The following is a 13313-nucleotide window of genomic DNA, read 5'->3' on the forward strand; positions in this document are numbered from 1 at the left end:
ATTATTACTATACAAACTAATTTTATCTTTCAAAGCATGTCTACAATTAATTATTTAAACAGTGATCAAATATTAACAGAATACGTTTAAATTGATGACTGTCTTAACTCTTTGCTCCAACAATATTTAATTTTCGACCCCCCCCCCCCCCCTATCGAATCTGGTGTTATTTTGAATTGGAGCATTCTTGCAGCCTTACCTAAATAGTATTCATATTTCGACAAATGTGGCTTTATGCCCTTACTGGCATCTGTTCATGTGATATCTGTTTCTTTGAATTACCATGTTCCTGAATATTGACATGCTTCTGATGGCTTGAGTAAAATTAGGCAATTTTCTGTATCTAAATTTTGACAGGTTTAACAACCAGTAATTTTATCACGCTATTTTAAGCGACGCGAAAGTAGTTCCTAAACATAGATTACACACGCTACTAGCATGATACGGAATCAGAAAGCGACAGTATGGTGATACGGATTTTTTTTAATACGGCGTGCTGTATTTTAACTGATGTATATGGAAAAGGAAATTGAGGCATATAATAAAATATATACTAGTATAATAAAATAGACCTATGTACATCATTACTGATGTTTGATACTGAGTTGGTATTGATATATGTACATATGAAAAGGTAAAGCTGCGCCGGTCAAAGAAAAGTATTTAATACCAATGGAATGTCATGTTTTTATTTATTTATGTGAACATCAATCAATCAATCAATCAATCAATCAATCAATCAATCAATCAATCAATCAATCAATCAATCAATCAATCAATCAATCAATCAATCAATCAATCAATCAATCAATCAGTCAATCAATCAATCAATCAATCAATCAATCAATCAATGAAATCAAATCAATCAACACACGCACGCACGCATACACAGACACACTGACACATACAGCCAATATATAGGAAATATCCATATATAAAAATTAGCATGCATGATTGTGAAACGCCCCTTTCAGCAATTTACATGCGTATCAGATATCACATATTCATTCACTAAAACGTCCTTATTGACGATTCAGGAGATAAATAGAGGACTGTCGGAAGGGGGATTAAAGAACATTGAAAGCAAATCTTAAACTACAGTGATGTAAACAGACAATCGAACGGGATTACTAATTTGATATGGATATATTATTTTTGTGAATTTACCGTCTTTGACCAAATCTCAGGTGACTATGTTTTTGCATATTGATTGAGTTTAAAATAGTTCTTCCAAATATTTCATAAAACAATTCTTTTGATCTGGGAGGTTGTATTCAGTTCAAGTGGGTTTTTAGAATTTCACGACGCGCTAGCCGAGAGAAAGCAAAAAATCCACGAGAGTCCGGATCATCCCGATCAAAACGCAGTTGTAATAACCATTTTTACAATAAACATTATTGGATTTAATCACTAAAAAGGCACATAATATCATAAGAAATGTAATTTGTATGATGCACTATATTGTTTCATGACGTCATTTAAAAAAAAACGCACAATCATACTTGTTATGACGTGTTGATAACAGAGTGAACTACGGCCGTTTTTCACTGGAGTTGCACTGCGGTTTGTTTTGCGTTTTACGTTTTGATTTATGATTGGTATATAATATATATTGAAAATGATTATTAATAACGATAACAACTTATCAACATCATCTGGAGTTGAGTAGTTCTTCTTAAAGAAATGTAATCGACAACATACGCATGTATTTAAGAATGGCTGATTTTGTAACGTCGTATATCATTTGTTAAGTGACGTCGCGCTAATCCAATCTAAACGCAATATCGAAATAAGCTACGCCGTCACAACTGATGGCGTGTTATACAATATGAGCATCAAGTTTGATCTATACAAAGGACTAGGCGAATGTTAACATAATAAAATAGATAACAATGTTAAATAAATTATGTTAATGATCTTCAGCAGTATGAATTTAACAAAACAGAAATTCACAGAAAATATCATTTGCGACGCGTGCAATGGTATTTTCCATAATTTCAACCCGTTTTGGTAACGCACCGTTGTAAATTGTAACACTTAACATAAATCAATGGATTTGTTACGCAATGAACGAAAGGATCACTTAATGTTATTCCTTCAACATTTTATGTACAAACAGGTGTTGACATACCTGTAAAATGGTCATCAATCAAACAGTATTACAATGATATCGAACACCGACGTTCAAGCGCTCAGGAAAGATGAAGAAAACTGGGTCCGAACCATTATTGGCCTGAACGCTACTAAGACATGCTTAGCAGGGTTTGCAGAGGATGTTATGTTGAAGTTAAGAGAACATGCAAGAAACGAAGTCGTGAAACGAAACCGTCTTTGTAAGTTTGTTAGCTGTTCCCAATGTTCAATTGCTGACCTTTTGCCATGCCCTACCTATGACGTTTGTTTTAATAAAAGTGGAGCTTGCAAATTCCACGTCAACACACCTAAAGTTTGTCCAAATAGTGTTTGCAATGTTATATTGGAGTACATAATCAAAAGCCATCGACATCATTCCCCATCGTGGAGAAATACAGAACCATCTTTGTGGTTTACAAATTCTTGGGAAATTGCAAAATGCTTTCTACCCCCCGACGGATATAAAGATGTAAAATCGGCAGAAGAAACAGATTTCGATGGCATTGCTTGTGTCATAAAGAACTGCCTGATGTTTGAAAATGTTACTGGACAAAATATGGCACGTTCGAACTCAAGTTTGTCAAAGGTTGGTAATTTTGTTAAAAAATCGAAGAAGGGTATACCTTGAATATAACAATATAATCATATTGCGAAATGCATTAACAAAGATAACGGCATTGGGAAAGTACACAAAAAGCTAATGGGACTTTATTTGTCATTCTTCTTTTGAATTCTATTTGGATTTCGAATTAAAATTCCATTGCATTTAATAGGCACTTGCCGTATCAAGAGGTATTATCTCTAGTACATCACTACATGTAACAGACGAACAGATGACCAGCGACTTGCACATACTCGAATCACTTCTAACAGACACCAAATGCCTTAAAGAGAGGAAGGCCACAAAAACGGCTTTACAAACAATTAAAAAGGTAAAGACGTATTGTGTTTTCAGTCATACTATTTTGCTTTTTCAATTTTTCGAGCAATTTACAAAGAAAATATCTGATATTAAAGTCAAAGTTATGGTCATTGTAATAAAACGTTCTTATGAAATGCGGAAATATAAAAATGTTGTTTTGCATTACTACTACTGCTATTGCTGCTACTGCTGCTGCTGCTGCTACTGCTACTAAAACTTCTACTCCCAACACCGCCATTACCACTATTACTACTACTACTACTGCTGCTGCTGCTGCTGCTGCTGCTGCTGCTGCTGCTGCTGCTGCTGCTGCTGCTGCTGCTGCTGCTGCTGCTACTACTACTACTACTACTACTACTACTACTACTACTACTACTACTACTACTACTACTACAACTACTACAACTACTACTACTACTACTACTTCTACTACTACTACTACTACTTCTACTACTACTACTACTACTACTTCTGTTAATAATGTAAGTATTATTAATATAAATTGTTTTGTTTATATCATATAACAACTGTAGATACGCAACAATGATATGAAAATCACGTCTGAAAAATTGGAAGAGGTTAAATTGAGCTCATACAACCAGCATTTGGTTTGGAAGAAAAAGGAAATATCATATGGTTACGCGGATAAAACAGGGCCTTTACAAAAGAAACAGAAAATATCAAATTCCAGACAACTGCGTTCTGCTCATTCGTCACATGGTATTGTCAATTTGTTTTCATCGGAATTATTATTGGCTTATAGTCTTAAATTGAGCCTGTCTAAGAGTCAATCGCATAAATAACATGCAAAGAGAATATGAATATGAAACAATAAAAGGATGAATTGAATTTCACATTATATCCATTATTTTATACGATTTCATATTTACCAGGATACTGCTCTGCACCAGAGACGATTATTATTGACAAAGACATACACAAGTGGTTTTCAGTTTACATACATGCATGCGCAGATGTTCGTGAAATAAACATAACAACTGATTCGATTCTGTGTGCCTTGGGTATAACACACATTGCTGAAGTTAATCGAACGTTTGTATCAAATTCTGTAGTAGTCCGATTGATATTCATGATTGATCACACAACAATGGATTTGATGGAAATCTTTCGCAGTATCCGAAAGAAAGTTGACGGTGGTTGTAAACCCTTGAGTCTAAGGGAAGAAAATAACTTTTCAACGATATATATTGGTAGCAGACAGAATATTCAAATGGAGGAGATCAAACCCTGTACAAATGCGGGACTTTTATTTTATGGCTTACAAGAAGAGTTTGTTCAAAATTGCAATGATTTGGTTTTTGATGTAACAAACACAAAAGACACAAATGCATTTCTTGAGAAACTCGACGATATCCTAGAACGTATCACCATCAAGACGCTTCGAAAGAAAACAGAGGCGTTGGTTTTGCTAAAGAGCCAAATATATGATAATGCTGACAACAAGCCATTTTATGAGTTGATTGAATCTGAACTTACAAAGCTAGGATTCTGTATTAGCAGAAACATGAACAACGGGGAAATATGCGACGCACAAGCAAGCACAAGCGGAACAGTATACAAACTACGAAGTATGAAAACATCAGATCGACATTGTGGCTGCTTATTCATATTTAACAATATATAAGATTACACCTGCATTTAAAGGAGTAAACACGTTTTATTCATTCTACTGCAGCCTTTAATGAACACGTTTACTTGCATAAATACACTTACAAGTACACGTATTAATTATTTTGCGACCTCACTGTTAAAAGCTATGTGTATGATTAAAACCCTCGATTGATTTAATATGCAAACGAGAAAGAAATGTTGTACATAATATATATCTAGCTTTGATATATGATATAAAATACTAACCAATGTCTTCTTTTGACAGGCACAGAAAAAAAATTCTTTCAGAATGTAGTAAGTCGGAAATCGGAAATCGACCAACAATTATGCTGCCTGAAAGCTCTATATGCACGCAGCGGTGTTCCTGAAGATGAAAAACCTACATTTCCTCAAGGGAATATAAGCTGGAATATCGAAAAAGTAAATGCTGTTTGTGAATATTGAAACGGTTGTACTAAGCATAAGTACTTATATCATATATACAGTCGAAACCCGTTGGTTCGATATCGCTAGGCTCGATGTCCTCGTTGGCTTGAAATGTAAGCAAGGACCGATTTTGTTTTACTCTTTGTAAGCATTCCCGCTTGGCTCGATATTCACGAGGCTCGAAGCATTTTTTGCCGGTCCATGGAATATCGAGCCGACGGTGCTTACTGCGTACTGCACAATTTTGGATGCTTTATCCATATTAATTTATAGCTTGAATTGTGTTGCCTTTATGAGATACTGTTATATATATTAATTTTTGTTACTTTAACCATATTAGGTCAAGTCAGCTCTTAAAGGTATTTCCAATATTCAAGGATTTGGCCAGTCGCTTGGTAAGTTAAATGTGTATATAAATGGGGTCAATACCACGCAGAAGGAAAAATCATCAACACTTGTCGGAAAGGAATTACAGAAAGTTGGTTTGGATGTCGCTGACTACAAAATGCATTTCATAAAGAGTGAAAATAATTTTTGTCACTCCGTAGGCGATAAAATATACACAGAACCTAAGTCGGGGACTTTAGGCGCATTTGCGTTGAGGTCAAACGTATGTGAAGAAAGGAAACTCTGTGCGTTGTTATCGTTACACGTTGCAAAACACCAGGTCGAACATTTGGCCGAAAGAGAAGAAATACCGCTCGAAACAAGACGCGGCAGAGTCGGTTACATTCTAAGGCCACTTCTTTTCTCTGACCCTAGCAGAAAATATCTAGACATCGCTTCTGCGAAAATAGATGATGCACATATTAAATTATGCGACACGCAGTTAAAAGATGAACATGGAGATATAAAGTTGTGCACGCTTTTCGATTTTGAAAGAGACGATTTGCAATTCCTAGACGGTATGCCAGTTCACATTTGGGGCGCCTCTTCTTCGCCAGGACTAGGAAGAATAAAGGAAAGCAATTTTCACATGGAAAACGGCCTGCACATCTTATTAGAAAACAGAGAAGCATCGTCCGAACAGTTTTGCAAAGAAGGTGACAGTGGATCTGTCGTTTGTGCATTCCACAGAAGGAAAAGATCGCTCATAGCTTTGGGAATGGTAATAGGCGAATTTAATACGTGCCAACAACCTACCGGAAAGCGATATCTCGCACTTCAGTTGAAGGAAGGCTTGCATCAATTATCAGAATTGCAAAACGCCACTTACCAGCTTTGTACTGGAAATACTGAGGGTGATGGGTAGGTTATGTATATATATATATATATATATATATATATATATATATATATATATATATATATATATATATTTTCAATATATTGTCATTTTATTTCAGTTGATATTTTGCAAATTCTAGAAATGCATTACAAAATGTGGCCTTTATTTAAAGGAGAACGTCAGAACTCAAATCAAAATATTCAGTCAAGTTAATATACGAACTGATGTCTTATTCTCCAACATTTCTTTTTATTTCCAAGGAAATTTCCTAAGAAAAAAGGTTCTAGAGTTTGTGAAACGCGCTTTTATTTTAGAACGATTGGTAAACAAGTTATTTCAACATAAATAATCACTCTCGTTGGTACGATGTTTCTCGAGAGGGTTTTTTGTTGTGAGGGAAACCGGAGTACCTGGAGAAAAAAACACTTGTCCAACCTGGTGACCACACACCAGAAGCACACGCGCCCAGACTGGGAATCAAACCCGTACTTTAACCACAGCGTTAAACGGAAACCTAAAAGGTGTAAAAATAACTATTAAAATAATCTTGACAGTATTTGAACGAGCATTTTTCCGTTTATTACCATTTATCTTCTTAATTATTTCAAGACATAACGTTGAAAATATTTTTAGGTTGTAGCAACTCAATGCCCAATAAAGATGTGAGCGAGATTTGCGCAGCCATTAAGGAAGAGGATTTTTTTGTTGTATGTCTCATAAAGATGCTTCGGACTGTTTTTTCCCTGACATAATGGACAGTTTTCGGCCTTTTATCCTTACTCAAATAAAAAACAACAACTATGTATATGTTTTCTTTGCACGACAAATGAGACTAAATGTTGCAGGTAATTTTAAAAGTATTGTTGTAAATGCAGAGAGAGAGAGAGAGAGAGAGAGAGAGAGAGAGAGAGAGAGAGAGAAATAAATATTTATTTGTGCATATATTTTAACAATGGGTAACGGATGTATTTCAATAACAATAGTGCGCAGACGGACTTTAGAATATCTCTAGAACAAATGTGTAAATGTCAGATTTAAAGTAAAATATTGTTAATATTGATTAAAAGCAATTGTAATGGCATTGTCCAGATAAAGAATATCTTTGCATAAACTACAAGTACAGGCAGGAAGATGGTAAATGCCAGCAGCAGTTCTTCATGTGGAAAGCAAATGTAATGTATGCAATGTACTTAATGATTAGTAATGTTTTGACCTTGAATCAAAAACGTTTGTTGATTATTGATACTGTTTACTATGTGTATAAGGTAAAATACTTTTTCGAGTTTGTAAGCTATTTAAAACTATAATGATTTTATGTCCATGTCAACGGTTCATTGTATCATCTTGTATTCATGTGGCATCTGTAGACCAAGTACGTACGGGCGACTGGAAGATTCATTCATTTAAATACTGCAAAGCTGTTCTATACATTCGTTAAGCATCCGTGTTCATTTTGGTGTCCGTGAGAAATCGCGCATTATATAAAAATACTGAAACTAAGCAGGCGCGGACAGGACTTTACTCAACAAAACATTACAATGCATTAAATGCAATACTAACGTTATTAATTCTGGGTAAACTTAAGGTTTATACAGCTCCATTGTTTCAATATGGCTTTGGGTATGCTTGGATTGCCCAAGATGTTGGAGATATAAATATATTTATGTATCATTTTAAAACAAGAATTTCTGATTGTTGTAGACAAACATGGCTTGGTGATGTAAATAATTCCTCACGTTGTGATACTTATAAATGCTTTAAGTCTTTATTGAATGTTGAAAGATACCTTAATATCAGTTTACCGTTCCTGTACAAAAATCATTGGCTAGATTTAAAACCTCTAGTCATAAACTCCGTATTGAAATTGGTCGATTTTTAAGTATTGATAAAAATGATCGCTTCTGTATTTATTGTTTATTGGATAAAGACATACTTGTTATTGAAGATGAATATCATGTATTTTTTAAGTGTTCAAGATTTAATGACATCCGGGAAAATGATTTGTTTTCTTGGTATCGTGGAAATACTGACATTGTTCATTTCTATAATATGATGGCATCGGAAAATGTTACCCATATTAAATCCCTTTTTCTTTACGTTCATAAACTCATGTTAGCTATAGATAACACATAACTTTGTTAACCAAGAGACACAACTCTTATTTAGTTACATATGTTCATTTTGTTATATTTGATTTGCATTGTAACATGTATTATGGGCTGGAGGCCTTTCATTGAAATAAACTTTCGTTCGTTCGTTCATTTACGATACCAGTCTATACCCATACCCGTAACCAGTCTAGCACTCTAGAATCTATCAGATGACGTAAGCGTTCACCCTTTTACTTCCTCTTTTCTTCTTCACCTTCATGAAGGTATATTGTTTTTAATTTGATTAAGGCATGATCGCCTCTGGTTTCAAAAAATAATTGTTTTACCACTGTTTAAACACTTAATATTTCATTAATAAGAGCTGTTTGAGCGTAATTTATAATTTTATCCGGCGATTTCAACGGATTTAGCTAGGTCCATATTTACGTATCGTGCCTCGTCATGGCCATCCTAGTCAAAATATTTAAATGATTATAGGTCATTTATTTTGTCACATTCCAATCCCTGATTAATTGGATTGAAGTTTAATTATTCTCGTTTCCTATCATTTACTCATAATGCATCGTTTGAATCTGCGGAAACGTGCCGCTTCCGGGTGCCATGTAGCCAGAAGCACGCGCCCGTATCCAGCAAAAGCCTTATTCGTGAAATCGTCGAAGACGTCGCGGACCCGCGCACAACCGCCAGTGCCAGCGGAACCTGCCACCCATCTTCCGGTCAACTGCACATCATGTCAGACAAGAACAGCACCGGCAGAGGAGCCGCCACTACTCGTGGCACCCGTCTAATCAGAGTCAGCGTTGGCAGCGGCGCCGCCCCTGCTCGCGGCACCCGGCCAAGCAGAGTCGACAATTGGGACAGGGTTGAATCTACTTAGTCAGCCATCGAGTTTAGGGCTACAAACCGGTCATTTTGATATGCTATTTAGTCCCGTGCCTATGTTATCTGCATCACTTGGTATGTCGGTAAATGTTCATACGAAGTTCAAAATTATTGGGAGTCAGTTTGTTGACCTTGGTTAGCTTGTAACTCCTGAACTGAATGATTCACCCTCCAATCATATTGTACTGACCTCTAATGGCGAATTTGCAATTAAGCCTACCTCTAGGCGCAATATTAACTCCATCAAAGTCAGGACTGATGCTGTTTCGGCTTACTTTAGTGTTTGCTTTGCTGGCCATCACAAAAAACTCAGGATCTTCTAAAATATGCCAGTTTAATAAGAGAAAAGAAGTAAATATGGTTGTTGAAATATGACGAACAATTTCGGTATCGTCAAACCTTGAATTCCGCCCAATGCCGTGCGAAAGAAATGTGGCTTCCTTTCATCTCGCCATCTCCGTATTTCAGTAATAGTTCCCCTAACCATAAAGTGAGGCAATGCTATGATTAAATAGTTTCATTGAAGCATAAAAAAGTAATATATTTCCAATACCACATTGGAACAAGATGTTATAACAGCTACTTCAACTCATCAGATGTACCTATACTCTGAAATGTGTCATGTTTGCTCGCGCCTGTGATGTTTTTTTCAATCAAGCCACCAAGTACCATTGCCATATCTTTCCCAATCTTATGCACGGCTTCATGTTGTCGACAACATGACGTTCCTAATCCAAGTTCAGCTTTCCTTCATGCATAAATAACCAAACGTGAACTCAAGGATTTGGACGTTTGTTCCGGAAAGGCGCGGTGGCGATTTACATAAAGTCAATACTTAAAATATTAAATACGCCTAAGCAGTTCAGTACCCCTGTTACCGGGGTCTATCTGCTAAGGGTGTTTAGTGTACTATACGGTGCGTCTTTATGGTTACGCTTGGAAGGGTCTATAATGGTGACCCTTGGACTTGATAGGGACGACAGGTGTTCAACCCACGCGTCTGTCACCCGCCATTAAGATTAGACGAGCAAGTTGAATTAAAAATCAAATTCAATAAATCTGTAGACATAACGTGTTCCTTATCGTTTACTTTAAGTGCTACCAAAAGCAATTCCTGCGCACACACGTTTCTAAGTGTACGCGGGACCTGTTTTCTTAAACTGGCGTCTGTCGAAAATAAAGCATTTTAGTTCCATACATGAAAATGTTACTGCCTTGCAACAACACCAGAACTATACCGAACCACACTCACTGAGACCTGAATGTACACTAACGTATGGAGTTGTTTCTGTAAAATACAGCAACAATGGTATTTGCAATAGTGTTGACTGAGGTAAAAAACAACAACAAAAAAACAAACAAAACATTGAGTGCATTGATCTAGATTGTAGCAGTATATAAAGTAAAACGTACGTTTTTTGAAAGCTTGCTATAACAAAGTTATGGTCACCTGCTGTGTAGCCACTTCGTAACAACATGTGAGTGTTTTATGCTGTGAAAACGAGTGTGTATCAGAACAAGCTGAAATTCACCATTAAATATTGTTTTATTAAACCATTGTTATAGGCTGAAAGTGTTGTTGCGTTTTTGTATAAACAATTTCTCACGTAAATGGCAATGCCACGGTCTGAAATAGTGTAAGTGCAATTTTGAAGTAATAGACACGCTACATACGAAACTATATTCCATGAACAATTAGCAAGGAATATTATCTACATCATAAAGTTCAAGCTGTATGAACTAAAAACTAATATAGATGCGCAAAAAACCGCCTTACTTTACATAAACAATACCAATTGACAGCTGACACAATGGCGTATCTCAAGTGGACGTGCAAAGGTTATGCTTTAAATTTCCTCCATCACATGCCAATATTCGAAATGAAATGTTAAAAATACAATTATGATAAGTGGAAAAACATGATAAAAGGCATTTTCTGTAGGGAAATTAAGTAGATAATAAAGACCGAAACTGTTCAGAATGAAAAAAAAAAATGAAAAAAAAAAAAAAACACCGCCTCTACTAGAACGTGATGACAAATATTTCCTGTTGTAAAATATGATTAGAAAATTATAGCTTAATTACTTTGATGTTTAAGACTGCGTAGTTTGTACCTAAATGCACAAATAGATACTAAAAGGTCAGTGCTGTCGATGCGAAAAGTTGCGTAGGAAGTTATCAGATGCTTGAATTAAATATAGATTTACCGTCATAAACAATAGATGGACGTACTTAGGACCTCCTATTTAAGGAAAAAAATGACTGATCTTTTGCAAATTATTAAACAAAAAGGCTATTTTTATAATTATGTTTTAACAAATAAGCTGAATTTGTCTTAAAATAATAATAACCTGTTAAACAACACATTACACTAATTGGCGTTGTCCTTTCTTGAACAATAATTAGAGATAAAATAACAAAAATAACACTTTTCACAGGAGTTGGGACAAAAAAGTATATATACCCTGTAAAAAGAAAGTATTTACATTTTATCCGTGAACTGTTGAATGTGTTAGGGTTATATGCAAACAGGGTAGCAAGAAAATTACTTAAATGCTCAACGAGAGTAAGAATCTGGGACACAACAGCCAAAGGGCTGCATTCAGAAGCAGGACTAACTCTTTTTCTTAGTTAAACTGGTTTTCATTTCAAATTTTAAAATGCTTACCAATGCGTTTGATACTTTGCAACATGATTATAGAAGATCTTGTCAAAATCTCTACAGGTTGCTAATCATCAACATAAATTTTGGTAGGTTCATAGCCTTACTAATAAAAACATGAATCAAAGGTTCACATTAAAATTAGCTTTTCTTAGTATGCCATTGAATTCGTATTCCGATAAACGCTACAATTCAGAATGCCTCTGATGGTACAATTACGATGTTTATGATAGGTCAAATGACGTTCTATCACGTTAACGTATTTGTGTGTGGCGTGGATGTAACAAATGACGTCATTGACGCCGCCGCTGTTTAAGTAGCCTCATTTAAACTAAGTTGAATTGTATTGGAAATGTCATTTTAAGTGTTCATCGAATATGTTTTTCGAACTGCGGTTTGTGTATGAAATGTAAACCAATGTGTGGATCCCGTCTCTCACCTATGACTTTACAATGTCGTGAACGTACGTGCGATCATTGCAGCTAATAAATGCATACTATGAGTATCATTACTTGATTACGCCCTTTGCAAATGGCGTATTCTTTTTCAGCATGGTTACCGAATATAGGTTGAGTTCTTATCGAGATATCGTGTTTTCATTCTCTATATAGCTGTACATTCATATTTTTCGACTTACTATTAAAGTCAAACATCAAATTTATTTTGTTGGGAGTATATGCATATCTCGGCCCAGCCAATATTGGCGAATGTCTATGTAACTGAATTCAATACCGCCAGGAAACCTCCGGTTTACCGAATCTTTCAGAAACTATTGTACATCACATTGTTTTGTTTGCCATACATTATGCCTAAAATTAACCAGGCAGGAGCAAATGCTATCCAAGATGATCGAGAAAATAAGACGGCTAGTATCAGATTAAACAGTTTCCACACTTGTATATATCCTGAAGTCGTTACACCTGCCTGCCATTCCAATTATTAAGTCCACGAAAAGAGTGCAGAAAATAAAGTGTCTTGAATTTTAACAATTTATAATATATAGAGTACTATAAATTGACATCCAAGGCAAATTTGTGTTTTGGTTGTTTCTAAAAATAGTGTCAGTGCTAGTAGTTGACCCATGCCTATTGCCTTTATAATGGCTTGACTTCTTCGCATCCCCTTTTGGGGTGTTGAAAAGGAATTTTGAATCCCAAGGGGGATAATATACCCTCATCATGGTATGAGTTGAAAAATAGAGAGGATTATACAGCCTGATATTCAGTTTTGAACAACGATAAATGACATCTAAAATAGAAAGAAAGAGACAAACAATTGTTCTGTTGCCTCGCTAAAACTTACCGATTAAAAAATGAG

The 13313-nt window shown here is 35.5% G+C and overlaps 1 protein-coding gene across 1 annotated transcript; it reads left to right on the forward strand.

Annotated features, from left to right (window-relative positions):
- The first annotated feature begins 1035 nt into the window (after nt 1–1035).
- LOC128224936 (uncharacterized) lies at nt 1036–8596 on the forward strand. Its single transcript, XM_052935041.1, has 8 exons — nt 1036–1187; nt 2120–2719; nt 2907–3065; nt 3589–3775; nt 3949–4644; nt 4953–5107; nt 5454–6361; nt 6975–8596. Exons 2-8 carry the CDS (start codon nt 2165–2167, stop codon nt 6979–6981), a joined length of 2667 nt encoding a protein of 888 aa, XP_052791001.1. The 5' UTR covers nt 1036–1187; nt 2120–2164; the 3' UTR covers nt 6982–8596.
- Nucleotides 8597–13313: the final 4717 nt, after the last annotated feature.

The sequence above is a fragment of the Mya arenaria genome, chromosome 17 (assembly GCF_026914265.1).
Source record: "Mya arenaria isolate MELC-2E11 chromosome 17, ASM2691426v1".
Classification (NCBI taxonomy): Eukaryota; Metazoa; Mollusca; class Bivalvia; order Myida; family Myidae; genus Mya; species Mya arenaria.

Coding starts and splice junctions, on each gene's coding strand:
- LOC128224936 (XM_052935041.1), top strand. CDS start 2,165: ATGATATCGAACACCGACGTTCAAGCGCTCAGGAAAGATGAAGAAAAC. Junction 3,776..3,948: donor TTCTGCTCATTCGTCACATG/GTATTGTCAATT, acceptor CATATTTACCAG/GATACTGCTCTGCACCAGAG. Junction 5,108..5,453: donor TAAGCTGGAATATCGAAAAA/GTAAATGCTGTT, acceptor TAACCATATTAG/GTCAAGTCAGCTCTTAAAGG.